This window comes from Coffea arabica, chromosome 3c (genome assembly GCF_036785885.1).
Source record: "Coffea arabica cultivar ET-39 chromosome 3c, Coffea Arabica ET-39 HiFi, whole genome shotgun sequence".
In the NCBI taxonomy this organism is placed as follows: Eukaryota; Viridiplantae; Streptophyta; class Magnoliopsida; order Gentianales; family Rubiaceae; genus Coffea; species Coffea arabica.
In genome coordinates this window covers 31,964,396-31,988,979 of record NC_092314.1, presented here as the reverse complement: position 1 = coordinate 31,988,979, position 24,584 = coordinate 31,964,396, and the positions used below count along the sequence as shown (strand labels likewise).

Below are 24,584 nucleotides of genomic sequence, written 5' to 3'. Positions count from 1 at the left end.
GAGTAAAGCATTTTGTAGGTGCAATTTGATGAAATGCATGTATTTCATTGGTATCTGTAAGATTTAAATTTTAGTGAAATTTTGTAACTTATGATCATGATACCTTATATTTATGGGAGTAAGATTCCATAGATACGACGTGTCACATTGCAAATCCGATCTAGGGATCTGGATTTGGGGCGTGATGGGGCGTGACATTAAGCTTAAGGGTCAAAGGATAAGTTGGTTCACAAAACTGATTTAATACAAATGAGGGAATAAAAAGAAAAGAAAGGACCTCATTATGCTTCCAATTTGAACGAAAAGGATCCCGAGTCTAACTTTCCTTTGTTCCTTTTCATTGCAAACAATCTCAACTTTCTTCTTCTTTTTTTTTTTTTTAATTTTTATTTTAACTGTGTGTCCATGTGTGAGTTTATATGTGTCGCATGTGTGTGTTTGTGTGAAAAATTGACTGATAAAAATAACTGAGAGATAGATTGAATGTTGGGAGTGAATTGTGTTGGGTTAGTATGTGCAGTGTGTGAGGAGACTTGGGGGGAGAGAAGTGGAAGAATAAGAAACTTCTTGGAAGCTCAATTATCATTTATCATTAGAAAATTTCTAGGACGCACACAGTTATCATTATTATTATTTATCATTATTTTGAAAGAAATGGGTTGGACCTTGAACTTCATATATTGGACTTTGTTTGGAGATTTGAAATTGGATTTGACAAACTGTCCTAAACTAAAACATATTTATTTTAGGTTCAAAAATCAAATGAAACATGCCTGCTTGTGTCATTCCAAATGTCAAAAGGAAAATTGAATAAATAAAGGCAAAGGGTATTAAATTGAAGAAATCAAACCCGACTTCTAAAAAAAATAAGTACACGCAAATATGACTTGAAGAATGTGAAATAAATGTTTTTTGACAATCAAAATTCAGCGTCTACGGAGAGATTTGGATCTTAAGTTCTCTTTTTCACAGTAAGGGAGTTTTTTTAATAAAAAACCTTTTGTTGCAATGAGACGTAAGAGTTTTAAATTAGATTAGAAGTATAACAGATTTAAATGATAGCTTGTCTTGAATGAAGTTGAAATCCTAACTAAAATATGTCCGTCTTATGGGTGAATTTGAAATTTCATCCTTAAAATAAAATTATTTAACAGCGTAGGGGATTTGGGTTGAGGATTTCAAATCAAATCAGACCAAATACCTCAATTCACACCCAAAGTTATTTTGGGGAAAGAAAAAAGAAAAAGAAAAAAAAACTGCATAATGGCCGGATAGTTTTGTCTTTTGCGAAGAGATTGCGGAGAGATAAAATAAAATTTGGAAGTAAACTGCAAATTTGACCATACAGAGTTTTTGTGATTAATACCCGCTTTTCTGCCGAACACATTTCATTCCTCCGTCTTCGCACTGCACACTCCACAAGTTCAACCAGTCATCAATCATGCACAGATTCATCTCTTTTTCATCCAAATCCAAACTAAAATCATCACAAAAACGCTTTAGTACATGTTATTCTACTTACAACTCCATAAACCCACGCCCAAATTCACCATTAACCCAGACTAACAATGCCCTTTATGACAAACTTTCATACAAACGACCAAGATTTTCGTCCGTTTTCTCATCTGGGTTTCCATTAAATCCATTGAAAATTGCAACTTCCACCCGAGCTGGGGGTGAGTTTTTAAGCGGTCGAAGCTTCTGTAGTGGAGCAGAAGCAGTCATCAGCAGAGAGTCTATGAATTATGATGTGGTAATTGTTGGAGCTGGCCCTGCTGGCCTCTCTGCAGCAATAAGGTTTAAGCAATTGTGCCACGAAAAGAATGTTGATTTGTCAGTTTGTGTTGTGGAGAAAGGTGCTCAAGTTGGTATGTTGATTTCATGAGTTATTTTGGTTTCCTGAAATTAATTTATTTGTTTATACAGATTATATATTGGGGCTTATTTTGTAGTTGATTAGGCTAATTGTTCGCCTGATTAATGGATGTTGTTAGTGTTTTATGATTCATTAGTGGGTATGATAGGTTATTTTCTGATAGAAGGCGTGTTTTTGAATGGGGATGGCGTTGGACTCGGCATTTTGTGGTGCTCCAGACACGGCAAAAGTTCTGGAGTGTGGGCATGATGGCATGATTTTTTCATTTTGCAGCATATTTTGGGGACATATAGTACATGAAACTCTTATGTAAGTTACAAGTGATGCTGGGGTTTTGTGGTGCTTGTGATTTGGATCATAATACCATACAAAGTTTTCAAAGTACAAAGAAATTGTATCTTATAGCTGGAGTTATTTTGATACTATTTAAGTGGTGCCGTTGATTAATTAAGGATTTAAAGTACCCAAACACTAAAATAAAATAATTGCTATTAACCATGTGACATGAGTCTCTTTATGTGTATCAACGACCATGTATCTTACTCACCTTGGACGAGGTATAGAATTGATTGAGGGTGTAATGTCATTTAAGTCTGCAGTGTAGCCATTGGTATGGTGTTCTTTGTAGTGTTCTATGAGTCATTGGCGATCTGCAACTGGTGGATTACTCATTTTAATGGTAAACAAATTGGTCTTATTTTCCTCAAGATTGAAAAGTGTATTAGGTTTGTCATGTCTCCTGGTCTTTTTGTATTGGACAGAGGACATGTCATTGAACCAGATTCAATGTGATACACACTAGATTGCAGAAGGGTCCCATTCATCGCTTTCCCTTTCATCAACCTGCTCTATTATTTAAGAAACCACCATGTGGCAAGGACCAAAGAAGCTTCCTATTTTCTTCTTTAGAAGAAAACTCTCAGATCAATTGAACTACTAGAGGAAGGCATACTTAGGATCTTTCCCTTGACTTTTTTTTCTTGTTCCAGTGGTTGCATCATTTGTCCTCTGAAGTCCAAACATATGCTAGAGTCTTCTATGTAGTTCTAAGCTTCAATTGCTGGAAACAGGGAAGAGCAGATATTTGTACATCTAGGTTAGGTGAGAAGTTGATTGGCATTAGAATGTGAAGCTTGGTAAAGGAAACCATGTGATGCTCCAAAAGAATTTTCCTTTCTGGAGTTGTATTATTGATAATCGAGGTACATAAATCCGTCCTAATTTGGACTATAATTGCATTCCTTGGATTAATACAACATTTTTTATTGGTGTTAAGAGAATATAAGTATTATTGTAGATAATAAATTAGTAAGGGTATTTTTGTAAATAGTTTGTTAGGGTTGTACTCCTATAAATACTAGTTGGTCACTCATAATATGGTGACTAGATGTTTTCCTTCCAAGATACCTGTTGACATGGTATCAGAGCAAAAGTCCTAGGGTTAGGGTTAAACATCTAGCAAAATCACTGTTCACGCGCACTGTTCATCGCGGCACTGTACACGCGTACTGTTCACTGCAATGTTCACGTGTTACTGTTCACGCAGTTACTGTTCATGCCGTTACTGTTCACGGCTCAAGTTTTGACCCGTTCTTTCGTTTGACGTGCTATTCGCTATGGTTGAAAGGTTTGTTAATACGGTTATCACTGACCAAGTTGAATCAAGTTTTTCAGCACATGGGTCCCAGAAAACTGTTACTATATCTGAAGAAGATTATGTTAAATTCCTACAGTACCAAGCTACAAATCACGCATCTCTTCCCTCTGCTTCTTTAGCACAAAAAGGTAATGACTCATGGATTATTGATTCCGGAGCTACTGATCATATGTCAGGTACCTCTAAAATTTTTTCTAATTTCCAAGAGTCTACTTCCTTTCCTCATGTTACTTTAGCTGATGGATCTACCACTAAAGTTAAAGGCCTAGGCACTGTAGAAATTAATCCATCACTTCCGCTGTCTTCTGTTCTTTACGTACCCAATTTGCCCTTTAATTTAATGTCTGTTAGTAAGCTCACTAAATTTCTACAGTGCACAGTTACTTTTTCTCCTGATTCTGTTGTCATTCAGGATTTGAAGACAAAGAGGACGATTGGTGGAGGGCATGAGCATAATGGTCTTTACTTTCTCAACTTCAATGGTCCGATAGCATGTCCTGCTACTGTTTCTCCTCTTGAAATTCACTGTCGTTTAGGTCATCCGTCTTTACAAAATTTGAAAAAATTGGTTCCTACTTTGAGTCAATTATCTTCGTTAGAATGTGAGTCTTGTCAGTTAGGAAAGCATCATCGTGTTTCTTTTGCTCCTAGAGTCAATAAACGGGTTTCTGAACCATTTTTGTTAGTTCATTCTGATGTTTGGGGTCCTAGTCGAGTCACTTCAAAGTTAGGTTTTAAATATTTTGTAGTTTTTGTTGATGATTTTTCCAGAGTTACATGGCTTTATTTAATGAAAGATCGTTCAGAATTATATTCCATTTTTTGTGCATTTGTTACAGAAATAAAGAATCAATTTGGTGTGCCTGTACGTATACTTCGCAGTGATAATGCGAAAGAATATTTTTCCACTCCTTTTAATACCTTTATGACTAAGTCTGGTATTATTCATCAGTCCTCTTGTCCTCACACTCCACAACAGAATGGAGTTGCTGAAAGAAAAATTGGACATTTAATCGAAATTGCTCGAACATTGTTGTTGCACACGAATGTGCCCAAACAATTTTGGAGTGATGCAGTTCTAACTGCATGTTATTTAATTAATCGCATGCCATCTAATATTTTTGGAGGTCAATTACTTCACTCCATTCTTTTTCCTCATGAACCTGTGTTTAAATTGCCTCCTCGTATTTTTGGATGTGTGTGCTTTGTTCATCAGCTTGCTCCCGGGGTGGATAAATTAGATTCTCGTGCTATTAAGTGTATTTTCTTAGGATACGCACGAGCGCAAAAAGGGTATAGATGTTACAGTCCAGTTTTAAATCGATTTTTTACTTGTGCTGATGTTACTTTCTTTGAATCCACTCCATATTTTATCAAACAAAGTATGTCTTGTGAGTTAGACCAGTGTCACTCTTTTTCCTCTCCTGTTTTACCAGTCCCTTCCCCTTTATTACCTGAGTTATCTAGTCCACCAGATTCCATAGCTCGATTATCTCGTCCTCATCTTCAAGTTTACTCTCGTCGTTCCATGGTTGAGAAAGTTCCTGATATGCCACGCACTTCACCAATTAACTCTCACTCTGCAAATCCAGGTATGACGCCCTCCTCTGAATTAGATCTTCCTATTGCTTTACGCAAAGGTAAGAGACATTGTACTTCCCATCCTATTTCTAATTTTGTTTCTTATTCTCATCTCTCTATGTCATATTCTTTTTTTGTTGCTTCCCTTGATTCTATTTCCATTCCTAAGTCTATTACCTATGCTCTTAATCATCCTGGTTGGAGATTAGCCATGCAAGAAGAGATGTCTGCTTTGGAACAAAATGGTTCTTGGAATCTTGTCCCTCGTCCTTCAGGTAAGCCTGTTGTTGGTTGTAAATGGGTGTACACTATAAAAGTGCAGCCTAATGGTTCTATTGATAGATTAAAGGCTCGTCTGGTAGCTAGAGGATTTACTCAGGTGTATGGAGTGGACTACTTAGAAACATTTTCTCCTGTTGCAAAGATTACCTCTGTTCGTCTTCTTATCTCTTTGGCAGCCACTTATAATTGGTCATTGCATCAGTTGGATGTGAAAAATGCATTTCTGCATGGAGATTTGGAAGAAGAGGTATATATGGAACAACCTCCTGGATTTGTTGTTCAGGGGGAGAATCCGCGGTTGGTTTGTCGTTTGAAAAAATCCTTATATGGATTGAAACAGTCTCCGAGAGCTTGGTTTGGCCGGTTTAGTAGTGTTGTCATGGAGTTCGGTCTGACAAGATGTGGAGTAGATCATTCAGTATTTTATCGGCATTCTAATGCTGGTAAAATTTTATTAGTTGTTTATGTGGATGACATTGTGATTACAGGTGATGATGTTGTGGGGATCCAGAACCTTAAATCCAATCTGCAGGCAAACTTTCAGACAAAGGATTTAGGTCATCTACAGTATTTTCTGGGTATTGAGGTAGCTCGGTCTAAATATGGGATTTATTTATGTCAAAGGAAATATGTATTCGATATGTTGAGTGAAGTTGGGATGTTAGGTTGCCGACCTGTGGATACTCCTATGGATCCCAATGTGAAATTAGCAGGAGATCAAGGTGCATTACTTGATGATCCTAAGCAATATCGAAGACTTGTGGGTAAATTAAATTATCTCACTGTAACGAGACCTGACATTTCGTTTCCAGTGAGTGTTGTGAGTCAATTTCTTGATACCCCTCGTACTAGTCATTGGGATGCTGTTATACGGATTCTCAGGTATCTTAAGAGTGCTCCTGGAAAAGGGTTGCTGTATCAAAATCATGGACACGCTGATATTGAAGGATATAGTGATGCAGATTGGGCTGGTTCTGCCTCAGATCGAAGATCGACTACAGGATATTGTGTGTTCGTTGGTGGTAATTTAGTGTCGTGGAAGAGTAAGAAGCAAACAGTTGTATCCAGATCAAGTGCAGAATCTGAATACCGCGCTATGGCTCACACTGTGTGTGAGTTGGTTTGGTTGAAGAGCATGTTACTTGAACTTGGGTTTGAGCATAAACAGCCTATGAATTTAGTGTGTGATAATCAGGCGGCTGTTCATATTGCGTCTAATCCAGTGTTTCATGAAAGGACAAAACATATTGAAGTTGATTGTCATTTCATTCGAGAGAAATTGCTTGACGGGGTCATCAAGACATCTCATGTACCGTCTGTAGATCAATTGGCTGATGTGTTTACCAAGAGCTTAGGGGGCTCTAGGGTGAAATACCTTTGTAACAAGTTGGGTGCTTATGATATATATGCTCCAACTTGAGGGGGAGTGTTAAGAGAATATAAGTATTATTGTAGATAATAAATTAGTAAGGGTATTTTTGTAAATAGTTTGTTAGGGTTGTACTCCTATAAATACTAGTTGGTCACTCATAATATGGTGACTAGATGTTTTCCTTCCAAGATACCTGTTGACAATTGGATAATTAATATGAACCCAGCATTGTTTTATAGCATCCAGGTGGAAATCAACTGATCACCTATTCTTCCCATGCCAATGGACTAGTCTAGGATGACCTAGTTATCCGCGAAAGAAAAATAAGCTATCAGTGGGATTTGGGTATAGTTGAGTTTTAGTTGTTTTATAGACAATTAAATAAAACCTATCATCGAGCTCTTGATTGGGAAAAGCAGCTGCTTCTCAATTCTTGATATTGTAACTGATAAGTTCTGATTGCAAGGAATACAAAAGAAGAATCTGTCTGCTTGCTATATGATGTCTCATTAAAGTTTTTTATTCTAATTTGTCTGATGCACATGGAGATGTATGCCCATTGATATTTTTCATTTTGCAACTTGTTGATTGTGCTCTGTTTAGGTGCTCATATCTTGTCAGGGAATGTGTTTGAGCCCCGTGCACTGGATGAACTTCTCCCACAATGGAAACAGGAAGATGTATTACCTTTTGTTTCTGTTTCCTTCTTATGTGTCTTGTCAATTAATCATAGACAATACCGTTGATATGGATACGCATGCCTTTAATTCATAATGTGTGTACTTCAACATGATGACAATGGATATACAAAACTTTCAATGTCTGATTGGTCAATCTTTGTTATGCAATGGTTTGCTCATCATGAATTGTCATGTGGAATCACCAAATTGGCGAATTATTGTTATTGCTATTGTTATTGTTGTTGTTGTTGTTGTTATTATTACTACTACTACTACTACTACTACTACTATTTCTATTATTACTATTGTTACTATTATTACTGTTGTTATTATTATTATTATTATTCTTATTACTGCTAATATTATTATTACTATTACTATTATTATTATATTATCAGCAATTGGGTTTGTTTGGACTTGTTATATTTACAAAAGGTTTTTTGATTGCATCATAAACACATTTTTTGATGTGAGCACGGGGTCTCAAGTGTGGAACTACTTGCTCGTTAAAGGGGCTGCTCAAGTCGTTTTGGAAGAAAGCATTAAGGAGAGAAATTTCAGTTTAAATTTCTAGCATTTGTGTTGTTAGTTTAGCCTTTAATTTGGGTCGCTTAGGGGTTAATTCATCGGTCCAGCTCTTAAGCTTGGAGCCAACCTTAGTTAGGGTTAAAATGGTTCAATTAGTTGTGTCTTTTGGTCAGTCCTAGTTACGTTAGGTATTGTTGTGTCAAGACTCATTAAATATCGTTGTTTCCTTTTCCATCAAAATAAATATGAAATATTTTACTGAACATCGTTCTTGAGAGTTGCTCTCTTGGCTCCACGAGCCTTTCTTGAACATCTAGAATCATCTAGTGTTTGTTTGGCTTATCAATCAAGTTCACCATCCTTGATTGTGGTGCCTTCTAACATTCTTAGGGTTCACTAATTCGTAGGATTGTGGGTTCTTTTGGTTAGTCCTAGTTACGTTAGGTATTGTTGTGTCAAGACTCATTAAATATCGTTGTTTTCATTTCCATCAAAATAGATTACGAAATATTTTACAGAACATCATTCTTGAGGGTTGCTCTCTTGGCTCTACGAGCCCTTTTTGAACACCTAGAATCTTCTTCGTGTTCATTGGCTTATCAATCAAGTTCACCATTCTTGACTGTGGCGCTTTCTAACATTCCTAGGGTTCGCTAATTCGTAGGATTGAGGGTTGAGATAGTATCGAGGTTCCAATCACGGGGATTAGAGGGGTCAAAATAGGAAATTTTGCCAAAATTCAAGCTTGCGATAATCACCATCGATCCGGGGTTTGTTGTTGCGAATTTCGTCATCAACGGGATTCATATCATTTTTCAATCACCTTTTTATCTTCCCGACCACTGTTTAATCTGACATATATCAAATCACCAAAAAGTCCGACAATGTTCCAAAATATTCTACAAATAATCTTATTGAAACACACTCATGGTGCTTTAAGCTGTCTTGTTTTTGTCATTTATATGTCAGCAGTGCTCTTGCAGGACATGCAGTATCTATGTATAAGTTGAGTTTTACCAGCAAGATGTTTAGTCGTGTCTCTGGTGTTAGTCCTCTAGCAAGATATACTATGTGTGCATAAATGTATAGCTTCATACAAGTGATCATAAAATAGCCTTTTCAGGGGCATTCAAGTGCTAAGTAGTACTAGTTGAGAGTTTCATGTTTAGCACATGCTACATAATTGCTGTTTTGCCTGCGTTCATTAGTGGCTTAAACAAGAAATGAACTGTTGTTGCTGCATGTGACATATATTGATTGTTATAAGATATGTCAATGGCTTAAATAAGTCCATTTTGAGTTTAAGATTCCAATGGCGTAAACAAGCTTGAGGTTTTTCTTTCAGCATGATGGACGATTAGCAAATGATGTAGTGGCAAGGAAGTGCATGGAAACAATTTGCATTAGTGTTGGAAAGAGAAACATAGGATGCATAGACAATAATAGGCCTTTTAGACCCTTCACTGAATATGGTACTAAATGATCAATGTCATACGTATTTTGGATACCTTTTCTTTTAGTATTATTATCATGTTATTCTAGATTTCAGGTTTTGAAGTTTAGTTTGAAAGTTCAGTATAGCCTGAAATAAGTCAATTCTCTTCATGTATGGATGCCTTTTAGGGCTACCAATCATTTCTGAAATGGGCATTCTCATTAAAGTTGACTTGTACAACACCAGTGTTCCAAAAGCAGAATATGTTGTTGAATTCTGATCAGGGAGTTGATAAGGTCATCCAGTCAAACTTGCTTCCCTGATCTTGAGCCTTTAGCTTCTTCAATTTTAAGTTCTGAGGTCTTAGATTTGCTTAATGCAAAAAAATCTCGGCCTGGGACCCTTGTTTTTAATGCATATAGACATGTAATCTTGAACAATTATAACTTGACTCTAGAATATCATGATTTGGGCACTAAAACAACTTTAGCTTACTTTCTAGTTGAGATTCCTAGAAATATGTTACCTTTCTTCTTCATCTCTTTGATGCTAGACTTCATCAGTACCATTCAACGTGCCAAACAGCACTTAACTTCCTTGTCCTCTGCAGCTGGTTGAAGGATAGTTTTAAACTTAACCTAAATCATGTTGGTGTTCAAGCTAATAAAGTCTATGTTATCTCAGTTCCTTATTTCTAGTACTGTCACTTTCTCTTTGAAAGATGTTATTAGTCCTTGAAACTTTCCACAGATGCTTCTTTATCAAATTAAATAGCATAAATCTAATTTGACGGTAGGAACTGCGGATTGATAAGTGTGAAAGTCTCTCTGACTCTTTCATATCCCTCCAACAAGAAGAATCTGAAGGTATTTTTATACTCATGCAGTTGAAATATATATAATGTACCATGGGAAAGCATCCTTTTTTCTCTCTTGATTTTACATTGAATATATTGATCGAACAACTAGTGGTTGTTTTTATCCATTTCTTAGCCAAGGTAATAGCTGAAGTGGAAGATAATGTCATGTTAGATTACAAAGGAAGCAATGTGGGAGGAGTTAAGATATTCGTGTTTTCCTGTCTAGAGATGTTGTTACTTTCCCTGCCACTCTAGAATTTGAATTTGTTTATAGGCCTCCTTTGCCGTTGCTGAAAAGTATAGGTTTGAAAAATTATCTTTGGATCCAACGTTTCTAGGTTTTGAGCTTTGCTTATCATGGTTAATTATTTCACTGCACTTCAAATATAGGTTTTTAAAAATTATCTTGGGACCTAAGGTTTTCCGAGTTCAACTTTGGTTATCATGGTTAATCATTTCAGTGTACTTAAAATCTTGACTCTGAGTTTTCTTGCTTGTAGAGGAGGCTAATGATGCAAAATTTTCACCTATTGGGGAGATATTGCTACTATGCAGGATAAATTTATGAAAAAATCTCTGGAGTAGCGGGGGAAGATTGTCGAAATCAGGTGTTATCTCTGATTTCCGCTAAGGCTTGGAACTGAACTAACTGCCTTGGAGGGTTATTCTTTCCTTGCGTTGTCCAATTGGTGCAGGATAAGGCAATGGTACTATGAGTATTAGGTAGGAAGATATGGGAGAAGAAAAGATGTACAGAATATAAGGAACCCCACCTAGATTTTTCCTGGGAATGATCTGTGCGTTTAGTAGTCAAACAATGGCGCTACAATTGGCTTGGAAACTCAAGTCTTGATATTCCTATGTGATTGTAACACATATACATTGCAAGTGCACCTGGATGCCAGCTTTTCTGGGTTGAAGTGAAGTTAATGGCTACAAAATGTAGCAAATATGGAAAGTAGGGCTAAGGAATTTATACATCCAAGTTGATGCCAAAGACCAACAGTCCCCAAAAAGAGAAAGGGCTAACGTCACAGCAAACTGACCTAATTCAGGGTGTGTTGACAAGAAGACTGCCTTTGGACATTAAATTCCTAATATAACATAAAACTGATACCAGTAATGGAGAGTTAACTGAAAAATGTGTCATTTTGTTTACAGAAGAGGCAACAGTGTACCAGATCCACCATTTATGGATTTCTATGTTTTGATTTTCCTGTTTGATATTATCCCATAACTGTGATAAAACAGATTACCCCATGAATGATTTTGTTTTCCTACCAATGTTCTTTAGAAAACTACATATAAGTCTAATACTAGTGTGCTCTGTTAATGTTGTTCTGAAGTTATTTTGCCATGTGTGACTATTATCTTTCTTATTTTGATATTCCCGGACATTTTATGCTCACTAAAATTCTTTGCAGGCACCGATACATGTCCCTGTAACTTCTGATAAGTTTCTATTGCTAACCAAGAATCATGCTTTGCCTCAGCCTAGTCCTTTTAACAACAAAGGAAACTATGTTATAAGGTATATAATTGTGCTTCTAATGCCATGTGGATGCTCATATAGTGGAGTGCTGAAATATTTCTAATCTTGTGATTAATTTGAGTTCAATACGATTCATTGCATGTGAAATTGTGATTTCATTGGTAGTTAATTTGTTTTTTGCCTGTGCTATGACTGCCACAGGTGAACTAAGAGTTGATAATGCAGGACCTCTCTTAGTTATGAAATTGAGATGTTGTATGGCAAATTAGATGCAAGCAATAGTGAACAGAAAGAGCAGAAGAAAACAAATTATATGCAAGAAAGTCTTTTAGCTCTCATTATGCTAGATGATGAAGTATGTAAATCTGCATAAAACTTAAAAGAAGGTTTGCTTGTGGGCTAGCATGACTTGCAAGAGTCCAAATGCTTGTTAACTTGGTTTTACCTATAAAAGACTTGAAATTCTTGTGAATGCACAATGGAAAATGGCTTTTGAGACGGTATAGGAAACTAAGTAGATTTATAACACATGTTGACCCATGCCAAAATTATGTTGACATTCCTCAACAGAAGCTTTTCTATATTAATGTTACCTCTTCCATGATGCACCATAATTTGAAAATGATGGTGGTGTTACATGTTCCTCGTGTACGTCTTAGGTAAAATGAACCGGCATAGGAACCCTATGAGTTTTCTACATTTATCTTTAACCTGTTAGCTTTTCTTCATTAAATATATTTTAACCCAAAACTAGGACAGCTGTTATTCAATGAAGTGTAAGAAAATACTGCAGAATCGTAAATTAAACATCAAATTAATGGTGTTGGTTGCCAGCATTGGAACCAATATTTCAAAAACTTGAAAAATGATCACTGTCCATTTTGCTTCATAGTTTACCTGTATGGGCTTGACATGGTGAGATGCTTAAAAGATATGACATATACTGCAACTTTATCCTGATATCTTCCCTTAAAAGTTGTTTTAGTCTAGCAGCTGTAATGCGAGGGTTTTTATTAACTCAACTTTGAGAAAATACAAGCTGCAGATTAATGCATTTGCGTGTAGTCTGACAAAGACATGTTCCCCTGTCTCAAACTATGATACTTATTTAGAATTTGATCAAGATGCAACTATACTGGTTGAAGATATTGAGATCCTTCACTTTCTGAGATCTTGGAGGTGAAACCTTAGTCTCAAGTCAGCATATAGGAACTGACAAGCAAGTACACAAGTGGAGGGACTGATTTGGAGTCAAAGATAGATATGCTTTTAGTTTTACTTTACTTGAATGTTGGCTTGCTGAGAATGTATTTTATGAGATTTAAGAAAGAGTAAGTGGTATCAAAAATTGGAAGATGAAGTATGACAAGAGGTAGAACAAGAAGGGAAAGGAAGAAGAGAAGTGAAGCTCCACATATCAATCCAGAGGGCTTTCACACTGAAGATGCTTTTTATTCTGTGGCTGAAAATTACTTGATACATGCTACTCTTATGAGACATTCAAACTTAGGACCTAGAATTTTATTCCAAATAGAACCTGGTAGACAAGCAGACCAGGAGACCAAGATCTGACCATAGTAATACTGCTGCAGTCATAAATGCATTTTTACAGTTATTGGCCCTAAGTTACAATTAAGCCATGAGATGCAATTATAGTGCTGCAGTGTGCTAATGGACACACTAGAATACCCTTATCATAGCAGATACAAAATATGGTCAAACATGACTGGATTAACAAAATCCTAGATCAGATTTAAGTTGGGATCTTACGAAAGTCAACTTTCTTTTCTTATTTCCTTTGAGTCCTGCACCACAATCATATTCTTCAGCCAAAATCATCCTCTCTAGTGTGCGAACTTTTGAATAATAATATCTCTATTAAGCGTGATAATTGTTTCGCTTTTATGATGTTAAAATTTTCTTGGAAACTTGTAGTACATATGGTTGCACAGTTGTAACAGTCTTGATTTCTCCTGGAGAGTTTTGTACATCAGTTTGATGGTTACAGTTTTGTTTTTGTTATTTTGCTGCTGGAACTGTGGTGATTTAGTTTGTCTGAGCTGGTTCGTTGGCTGGGAGTGAAGGCTGAAGAATTAGGTGTTGAGATATACCCAGGTTTTGCTGCTAGTGAGGTACTCATGTTTTTTCTCATCTCTTTCTTGAATTTCTGTTCACAATTTTGCACTTTTATGGATAATCTCAATTGTCAGGTTCTATATGATGTGGATGACAAGGTTATTGGGGTTGCAACCAATGATATGGGAGTGGCCAAAGATGGCACTAGAAAAGACATATTTCAACCAGGGGTGGAATTGAAAGGCATGTTCACTCTGGTACTCTAGTTTTCTCTTTTTGTGATAATGGACTGGTGAAGTATGTGAGATGCTGCTTTTAAGGTTGATTTCATTAAAAAATACTAGGTGAAAGCTTCTTACTATCAATCATTTCTCCCATTCTCTTTTTCAAGCATTTAATATGTTTATTATGCATTTATACTGAAATAGTTGGTCGTAGTGGTTTAAGAAGGGAATTTTTCATACAAAGCTGCAGAAAGCATTCATTTGCTATGTCCTGAGATGCTTCATGCGTGGCATTTAGGTTGAAAATTCTAATCATACGGGTCAACCCCACTAGAGTTTGCTTGGAACAGTCCACTAAAAGCTAGTGAGAAGAACACTGTATTTTGGCACGCTAATCTTTCATTCACATATAGGTTTATATGGCTTGTACAAGTTATACAAAGGAGAAACATTTACAGACTATATCATTCCTCTTTTTGGATGTAGGGTGTTGAATAGACCAAAGGGTTATACGGCTTGTACAAGTTATACAAAGGAGAAACATTTACAGACTATATCATTCCTCTTTTTGGATGTAGGGTGTTGAATAGACCAAAGCAGTGTAATGAACAATGAACAATGAGAAGTCACCAATAATTCGCAACAGAAACCAAAAAGTTAACGAGAATAACAAAAGAGAACTGGAACCTCCAAAGGCTTGTTTCAAATATGACTTTTATATTAAGTTTGTCTCCATTTCCTTCTTTTTGATTAATAAATTCAGGTTCTCTGCTCATTGCTGTGGTTGCTCTGCAGGGAAAGTTACTCTTCTTGCTGAGGGATGTCGAGGATCATTATCGGAGGTTTTTCAGAAATGATTTTGAGTGCAAGAATCAGTTATAGTTTGCTGTGTTTGCTAGTCCATTAAATATCATCTTATTCTTCTCACTGTACAGAATGTAATCAGTAAGTATAACTTGAGAGATAAAGGGCAGGGACAGCATCAGACATATGCTTTAGGAATTAAAGAGGTAACTTGTTCCATGTTCCGTTATCATTTTTACTTTTCCTTTGTTGGTGCAATTGAACATTTTTACATCTGCTGCAATTTGCTTTTAGTGTTATTGATTTAAGAACATTAAATTGTTTGTTTCAGCACCTCTTAATTTTATTGTTTGAAGTGTGTGAAAGAATTCTAAACATCAAAGTGATGCAAAATTAAAGAAGTGTTTCTGGATAATATTGATTTCAGAAATTAGTTTTTGAAAGATTTTAAGAATCAGAAGATAGCATTTCTGAATTTATTTGTAGAAAATTCTTAAACATTGAGAGTCAGAGAAGGCATGAGTAGAAAGAAGAAGAAATACAGCAACACGGTACTAGGAAAAAAGAGTCTACAATTATCTTTTGAGTTTTAATTCAGCAGCATTTTTGAGTTTTATTCACTCTAGTGTGTCCTAAAGCTATTACAAGCTGTGTTTATACGGGATCAGGACTTGGAAGGTTAAGAATTTAGGAATTAAGAAAACTTAACAACCAAGAGAATTGAATGACTTGGAGAGATTACAGCTTAAAAAGTGTATGGAGCCAAGCAGGCTGGAACATATAAAGTTATTGTTAGAAGCCCATATGATTTTCTGTTAAACCCTAATTTTTTATGCTGCCCTGAATGACCTGAAATTACTTTCAGCAATGTACAGCTCTGACCTCTTCCAAAATGTGGTGAAATTGCATAAATGCCTTTCAAACCCCGAAATTCTAGTACAACATAAAACACTAGTAAACATAAAAAAGTTACCAGAACACATCAATAGGAAAAGCTAGAAAATCCTTAAACGTTCTGCATTTGGATGTTCAATTGTGTTATACTCAATTGCTTTTGCAGCAGCTTACACTCGATATCCTTGATTTGAATATAACTTGAGAAGAAAGTTGACCTTGATCTTTAGTCGTAAAGCAGATCTACTAATCTCTCCATCTACTGAAGATTGCTGGGGTTATTTTTCTCAGGTATGGGAAGTCAGTGGTGATAAACACTATCCTGGGTTAGTGCTTCACACGCTTGGTTGGCCCTTGGATCATAAGACATATGGCGGATCTTTTTTGTACCATATGAAAGATAGACAGGTCTCTCTCTCTCTCTCTCATATCTTTCTTTCCGTCATATGTGATCAATGTGATTTTGGCCTTTGTGCTAGTAGAAGAGTGTGGCTGCAGTATGAAAATCGGTACCCTCTGTAAGTGTGATTTAATTGGACTCATCAATTCATTTCAGTAATCGTATAATTATCTTAAGATCACACATTGATCTATTCTGACTAGAAGACCCAGAAACAAATAAGTCATTGCGAGATTTCCTCCTCTTATCCTTCATGATGGGAATGTGGTAAGGGCTAGTTGCAGCTTCTTACTTCCATAAGGATTTCATCTAACCATTTAGCTTCCTATTTTGTGTGTAAAGTTGGTTGAAGGGAAAATATTTGAAGGTTTAGATCAATAAACATTTTCAAGAAAAGTAGAACCTGAATATGTTTGCAGCATGTAGTGTTGGAAAATTGGGGTTTAGGGGGGAGGAAAAATAAAACAACTAATAAGCCAAAACTGGATTCTTATTCATCAATCTATCTCTCTAGAATAATGAAGGAAGATAAGTATGTATAAGCTATAAACTTTGCTAAAAATCCGATTTTTATGCAAAACTGTAAAGCAAATTATATAACTTCTCTTCACAATGCCTGCTCCATCTAGTTCGCTAATGACTATAAAAGACTAACGAGACAATTGCTCGAAATTTTTGCGAACAAGTTATAGACCAAAATGCACCTTGAGACCTAAAACTCTAGAAACTATTACAACTTGAGGAATTAAGGTACAATAATATTAAATAAAGAACTTAATTGATGTATTGTTGCTCCTAATTAGGCTGCTAATCTTCAGGGGATGCTTAATTGGAGCTTGAGGAATATCATGAAGATCTTTCATTTTAGATTTCCTGGAAAACTTTGTTGACTGCATCAACTAGGCTTTTTATGATGTTGAAGACGGATGCTCCTGTGTGGTATTTCATTACAGTTTGCCCTTTAGAGCGCCCTATGTGGTTGAAACATTAGCCCATCTTGTTACATTGTGATTATCCTGGCATGGAGATGGAAGATATGCATAAGAAAATTAGTCTAATTCTGAGGTTCTAATATCATTTCTGCTCAGAAGGGAATCTCATAGACCATGTAACCTAAGTCCATGTGACAGGAATGGATTGTTGATGTTTGATGGAGCCTTTTAATTATAATTTCATTAGTAGCTGATTAACTTCTCTGATGAATAGTTCAATTGAAGATGTATGTACCATATTACATGGTAACAAGTGAAAACTCTGTGCTAAATAGTCTAGAATTCTCTAGTATTTGGTTGTCAAAATTTAAGGGGATAGAAATTTGTTTTTCATTAAACATATTGGTAGATTACTCAGGTTTCTTGGTTCTCTCATTTGTAGGCAATGAAATTTTTAATACTCGAAAGTTACAATTTCCAAATTTGTGTGGTTAGTCTTGTATTTTTCACAAAAACTCTATGTGGATAAAATATCCATTGAAATCTAGTAGCAGGCTTTGCTAGAAATTGAGCGTATTGATTTACTGGTTTACAGGTTGCTATTGGTTTTGTGGTTGCTCTTAACTATCAGAACCCATTCTTGAATCCGTATGAAGAATTCCAGGTTCATTTGGGTCTCTTAATAATAAAAGTTTCCCCTATCAGAACCCTATCTTTGTATGTTTTTTGTTTTTCACATTTCTTGGGAGCTTATTGTGATATTCACAGGGTTTCAAACTTAATTCTTCCTATTGTCCTTCTTTTGAAGTTTAGTGAGTCAATTCAATTGTGGGCAAATGTTCATGTGACAATGTGGACTATAATGCTGTTGCCAGATGTGCATACTTTTATTAGTGCTCTGCTGCTCCTGAGGGTTGGCTTGGACGAGATGGAACTGGACTATGAAATACCAAAAATTGCTGTGATTCCGACTTTTAAGTTCTCTAAATCCAAGTTGTCAAGTGGGGGGTCTAGGGTTTGAATGCCTTCATGCCTTCTTTTTGGGGGTTGTGGAGGAGAGGGGCAGGAAAATCTCAAGTATAATTAATCTTGCAGGCTAGATATTAATATTCTTTGTGGTCCTGTTTTTTTAATATATCTTTCATGTCACTGTTGCAAAAGAAGAAGGGAAATATTCAAAATTTTAATTTTGCTTGTCGCAAGGGAAGGGGTTATGTTTCACAATTTTTGTGGCAATCTGTTTAATTCTTCCTGGTGATTAAATAAATGTAAACTGATTACTGAACACTTCATGCAAATATGCATCTGAAACATCATGGACATGGATTTTGACTTGTTCTTACCATCTACTGTCATGCCATAGATTTTGCACATGCACATAGTTACAATCTTAACCTTATCGTACTCCATGTACCATCATATGCCTAGTTTAGTATTTTCTTTTATATTTCCAAAATGTGCTATGAGGAAACCTATAATTTTTAATACCATTGTGGGTCTTTGGGTAGAAACTTGATTACTATTCCTTTCCATGATCCTGGTAAATACGTTGGAAAGTTTTCTTGGAACATTTCTTTTTCAATGAAAATTTGTTTTAATTTTTCTGTGTAATTTCAAGCCAGATGATGGCTCACGTGTGATTAGTTTTTTCTAGCTTATGTCCAAATAACACTAGTTTTTCTTGTATACCATTTGTCTTTATGTCAGAAATTTAAACATCATCCTGCCATCCGCAATCTTCTTGAGAGAGGGACTGTCCTTCAATATGGTGCTCGGACTTTGAATGAAGGCGGTTATCAGGTGTGCCTTAAGTTCTTTTTCTGGATATCAAGCAGTTCCTTAAACTAGATACAGCAGGATACTGCTAACAACAAAGGTTGCATTATAGCTTGACCCTGTTGTTTGCGGGATCTCAATGAGTGCCACTCTTCTTAGCTGTTTATGAGAACTGCACTGAGTACGTTGATTATTTAGGTGAAATGCACTCTTACAATGCTGTATTTGAATCAAAGGGAGAGACAAGTGACCATTTGTCCAAAACATATCCATTTATAGATTTAAATTCTTTGTATTTCATTGTGCTGTATACTAAATGAGATGTTAATTAAATTTCAGTCTATCCCATATCCAGTTTTCCCTGGTGGAGCAATTATTGGATGTTCTGCTGGCTTCTTAAATGTACCAAAAATAAAGGGAACACATACTGCTATGAAATCAGGTACCTGCTTCCACTTTCATTCTCTTGTTATTTGGGTTTTAGCTGATTAATTTCAGCCCACTTGTGAATTAGGTAATTTCAGGTGTGATATATATAACAACTTGAAGATGCATAAAGACATGCGTATGTGTAGGTGAAGCAATCAACATTTAGGCTCATTGTTTCCAATGAATACAAAATTAACATAGTAATTGAACTTTTTTTTAAAAAAAAAAATAACTGCATGCCATGACCATTTTTTTTTGGTTTTTTTGGGTTTTGTTGAATCTTTGATTGAAAAAGTAAATCCTGCTGTGTGATGAAATCTGTATAACATATGGACTAAGAGCACTTGTTAATATGCTTTTAGACTAGAAACTTTTATTTTCATGGAAGAATTGGGGTATTATCAATCTGCCCACGTAAGCCAACTTTTTGGAGTAAATATACAGTTGCTTTGGGTGATAAACTCTCAGTTGTTTCTTGAAAAAAAAGTTTGGGCCATAAGCCATACAATCCTAATTTTTACTCAATGTCATTTTTTTTGTAAAACATTTTGCTTTGCAATATTACTTCTTGTCAGAATTTAATGTACTAGATATCTTTCATCTATGCTCATTTGAAACGCTTATGAGCTTGTATTCTTAGAGCATCTACTTTCTTTGCTGAATAGCACAAGTCGATTTCTTTGAGTAGAACATTAATATATTAAATGCTTGGATCCTTTTTTATTCTGTTTTTCAGTATGGAGATAGAGCCCATAACCTCATATTCTGCACATTGAAGAGTTAGACTAGAATGTTGCAATGATTGATTGAATTACTAGATAGATATTAAAAGCTAAGTGTGATTTTTCCCAACATTCTCCTTTAATGTACGTCAACTGATATTATGACTCCCAAATGTTTCCAGGTCTCTCTTTGAACTATTTTATCTTTCAAACTTCATAGGTCTCATGTCTAGTTGAATCAAATAAGCTTATTTGATAGCAGTTGTTCATCTTTTGATGAGTTAAGTCATCGAATGTCAGAATGATGAAGAGAAATGGACTTCTTGTTGAAGGATAGAGTGAAGGATGTGTGGCCTTTAGGCGGCACTTTTTTACTGTTTATCTTATGGCTTCTTGTTACAGTTCAAAGAATCACTCTGATATGGGCATCATGATATTGCTTGTCATCTGTAAGCCCAAAGCACACATTTTCTAAGAGAGAAGTGTACTGCATGATAGTTAATATGCATCTGAAATATCATATGCTGTGGATAGCTCCGAATACTTCAAGATGGCTACTTGGGTGGGAAGGATGCCTGAAGAAACAAGTGTGCACTTCTAATATGCTAATTCGTCACAGGGATGGTAGCAGCAGAAACTGCATTTGGCGTGCTCCATGAAGGTTTCTCAATGGAAGCCTATTGGGAAAAATTAATAAATTCATGGATATGGAGAGAACTCCATGCTGCAAGGAATTTCCGCCCTGTGAGTTTTGCCATATAAACACTTACAATTTTGTGAAAATTCTCTTCATCATGTTCTGAATCCAACTTTAGATGAAAAATATATCTACTGTCACCTGGATTGCACAAGATCTTTTAAATAACTTGATATGAGATTGTCAAAAACTGGAGACTTTCATGTCTGATGTTCTGGATTGAAGCTCTAAGATAAACAAAAAACCAGTGGATTCTCTGGAAAGTTTTATTTATAACGTCCACTCAATAATTATTTGTAGGCTTGACCTTTAAGTTTCCACTACTTATATTGCAGGCATTTGAATATGGGCTCATTCCAGGATTAGTTTTGAGTGCTTTAGAACAGTAAGATATTGTCCTTTTACTTCATTGTTTTGAGAAGAATTTGTCATTCTTCTGAACAATTCCTTTTATTTGATGTTCTAAACATTCTTTCTTTGTGGGCAGCTATGTAATGAAAGGAAGATCTCCCTGGACTCTGAAGCATGGAAAACCTGATCATGAGGCGACAAAGGTGAGAACCTACTAAAACTTAACAAACATAATTGGAATCTTATTAGATGGGTCTGTACTTGAGGATGAAAACTGCGGGAAAGCGGACCACAGAGATAATGTACATTAAATCGGATTCAACATAAGGGATTCCTATCTTTATTTTCTTTTTTTGTTTGAGGAGGTAGGGTTTAGGATGTATATTAAGTGGTAAAACAGTTGACTAAATTTTCTGAGTTTTGGTGAAAGATTAAAAATGCACCAAAAAGGAAAATCGTTTTTTAAAGGTTTTACATATTGGGAGAAAACCATTGCTTTCAAGTAGAGCTGTAAACGAACCGAAACGAACCGAGTATCTCATGTTTGAGCTCTGTTCGTTAAGCGATTCGAACTCCGTTCGTGTTCGTTCGTTAACTTTCGAACTCTAAACCTGTGTTCGTGTTCGGCTCGTTAAGTAAAGTTCGTGTTCGTGTTCGTGTTCGTGTTCGTATTTGGCTCGTTTATGTTAAACTAGCCGTTCGTGAGCACGCTCGAAAAGTTCGAACCCAAATTATTCTATGCCTTAAATATGCCACACAAATCATTAATCATCCTAAAAAATAATTAAAATACTAAATGACTAAATTCCATTATTCAATAACTGCATAACCAACATTAACATAAAAACAACAAATAAAACAAAGTAACTCCTTGTTCGCGAACGCTCGTTAAAATTCGCGAACATGTTTGTGTTCGCTCGATTATTAAACAAACACAAAAATTCGTTCGTGTTCGTTCGTGTAAGGCTTTCGAACGAGCCGAAACGAACCGAGCTAACGAACAGCTCGGTTCGTTTAAAAGCTCTACTTTCAAGTATGCATTCTGACTACATGATTTATTTCTGTCCATAGATATGATTCGAGGACTTTTAGTAACTTAAGTTAGTGTAATAGGCTATGGAAGTAACACAGACTATTACACTTTCTATTACACTACTAAGTTAGTGCGCATGTCGATAGTCTATTATACTAACTTTCTTAATTTGTTATTGCCTTCCTGTAGAATAAACGTGGTAAAATGCTTTTGCCGAACTAGTGCACTTAGCTGTTTATGCTGATAAATGAGTTTCAACTGAGGGGACCTTTTTACATATGTCTTCTGTATTGATAGTATTGACTTCTACACAGTATTAATTATTGTCCTATATTCTCAGGAAGCGCGGCTATGCCCACGAATTGAGTACCCAAAGCCTGATGGGGTTCTGTCATTTGACGTACCAACATCTCTATACAGGTAGAAACTTCTTGTTGGAGTGTCAGTAAATGGCGGATATTCTTTATAAGCTTGTGGTTTCAACTCACGTTAGAAACTCCTATGCTGGAGTAGGTTTTAATGGTGCTTGTGAGCACCTTTACGACAAGTTATGTCTGATCTAAACATAAAGAGGAAGACCTTTTAGCTGTAATAGAAGCTGAAAATGTTGTGAACGAGTGTTTTACGAGTCTGGTTTTAATTTTGGCTTCAGTTAGAATAAATACTTTTGAAGTTGGATGATGGGGCAGGATTATTATTTTGTAAGCCCGACAAAGGTACAGAAATATGCTGTAGTGAACGAAAAAGCATTCAAACAAGTACTAAAGCAAGTTCTTGACAGTATAAATGGTTGATCTTCCTTTCAAGGACCTAGTTTAGTTTGTGTAATTTGAATGAAGTCGCATTGTCTAAGAAAGGTCAATGCTAATTCTGGTGCTCATCTTTTCGAAATCCTACAGTGTTTTTTTTCACTTGTTTTTCTTGGGCCTTCAGGAGCAATACAAATCATGATCATGACCAACCCGCTCATCTTCGGCTGAGAGACCCTCAAATTCCTGAACTTGTGAATCTACCTATCTATGATGGCCCTGAGTCGAGATATTGCCCTGCCCGTGTTTATGAGTAATATGCTTGTCTAGCGGCTTGAATTGTTTTGCCTTTTATCTTGCTTGGAATTTCTTTTATCATCTTGGTATGAATGATGTAGGTACATGCCCGATGAAAAGGGTCAGCTGAAGCTGCAAATCAATGCCCAAAATTGCCTGCACTGCAAGGTATGGAGTCATTTTTTTAAGTTTCATGCTTTGCCAAAGTGTTTTCCAAGGGTAATATGGTGCAAAAACCAATTGGCATGACTGAAGCCCATGGTTAATTTTTCCCACAAGGTAGATCATTAGTAGCTCAGTCATTTTTAATCTGAGAAGGGAGAATGGTTCAAAGGAAAGATTTCCAACGTATTGCCATTAAGTAAAACTGCAAAGTCATTACTGATTCACTATGATGAAAATCACTTCACAGGATTTGTATGTAATGGTAAGAATTTGGAGATTTTTTCAATGTTTCTCATGTGCATTTTTAATTAATGAAAATCACTCTGTAGGATTTGTACGTACAGGTAAGATTTGTAGATTCATTCATCATTTCTCACGTACATATTGTTTATTGATTGCTCATTAGCATAAATGTCAGATTGGATATGGGGTAAAATGTCCACTTTAAATGGAGTAATCCTTTGGTCACTTTGTTGATAAAGTATCAGGACTGCTGAATTGCACATTGGTAAAGAACGAATGAATGGAAGATAAGATTGTTTTACGCAGGATATCAGAAGTAAAAATTATATTAAATTCGAAGTCAGAGTCTACAAGAAAGGTAGATGTAGGAATTTGGTGCTACTGCCCTTTCTTATGTTACTTGCGAAGTTAAAGTATATGTCTGCTAAATCCTGTTCCAGGCATGTGATATTAAGGACCCAAAACAGAACATCCAATGGACGGTGCCAGAAGGTGGCGGTGGCCCAGGTTACTCAATCGTGTAGGTGATTGTTGAAGATTGACGTCAATAATGTTGTAGTCACTCGAATGTCATGCAAAAAGAGATGCCTCATTCAGCACTTAAAAACTTTATATACTTTTTTTTTTTAAACAAAAAACCTTTATTTTATTAGATCAAACAGGAAGTACAAGCATGTGAGGTATTACATTTTGGAAGTAGCACCTGTGACCCTAAACCTGCGAAAGGAAGGAAAACCAAGCTTATTTAACCGATAATCACCCCTAGCCATTTTGGGCAAATCCGCAAGCCGTTCATAAACATAAAGCACATGCTGAGGATGTGCCGACCCAACATTCGCCATTATGTCCGCGACCTTATTTGCTTCCCTGTAACAGTATAAGATTTGACAGCGCCCCCCGGACACTAGCTCAATATACTCCACCTTTGCACTGATGGACCACAGACACTGGTAACGCTTTAGAAGAATGCGTTGCAACGTCAACGAATGTGTCTCTACCACCAAATTACCATCAATGCCCCGTTGCGCAT

At 36.1% G+C, this 24,584-nt stretch overlaps 1 protein-coding gene across 2 annotated transcripts; it reads left to right on the top strand.

The window, feature by feature from the left end:
• Window positions 1-1,333: 1,333 nt before the first annotated feature.
• Window positions 1,334-24,250, top strand: LOC113734943 (electron transfer flavoprotein-ubiquinone oxidoreductase, mitochondrial-like). Of its 2 annotated transcripts, XM_027261724.2 has the most exons (18): window positions 1,334-1,868; window positions 7,372-7,448; window positions 11,695-11,801; window positions 13,813-13,894; window positions 13,973-14,081; window positions 14,858-14,904; window positions 14,998-15,072; window positions 16,052-16,168; window positions 17,688-17,756; window positions 18,800-18,892; window positions 19,208-19,310; window positions 20,639-20,763; window positions 21,052-21,101; window positions 21,204-21,270; window positions 22,441-22,520; window positions 23,034-23,162; window positions 23,248-23,314; window positions 23,995-24,250. In XM_027261724.2, the coding sequence occupies exons 1-18, from the start codon at window positions 1,442-1,444 to the stop codon at window positions 24,076-24,078; spliced, it is 1,908 nt and encodes a 635-aa protein (XP_027117525.1). In that variant the 5' UTR covers window positions 1,334-1,441; the 3' UTR covers window positions 24,079-24,250. The 2 variants fall into 2 exon arrangements, with proteins under 2 accessions (XP_027117525.1, XP_027117527.1); XM_027261726.2 differs by lacking the exon at window positions 17,688-17,756.
• The last annotated feature ends 334 nt before the right edge of the window (window positions 24,251-24,584 follow it).

Coding starts and splice junctions, on each gene's coding strand:
- LOC113734943 (XM_027261724.2), top strand. CDS start 1,442: ATGCACAGATTCATCTCTTTTTCATCCAAATCCAAACTAAAATCATCA. Junction 20,764..21,051: donor CTGCAAGGAATTTCCGCCCT/GTGAGTTTTGCC, acceptor CTTATATTGCAG/GCATTTGAATATGGGCTCAT. Junction 23,315..23,994: donor AAAATTGCCTGCACTGCAAG/GTATGGAGTCAT, acceptor ATCCTGTTCCAG/GCATGTGATATTAAGGACCC.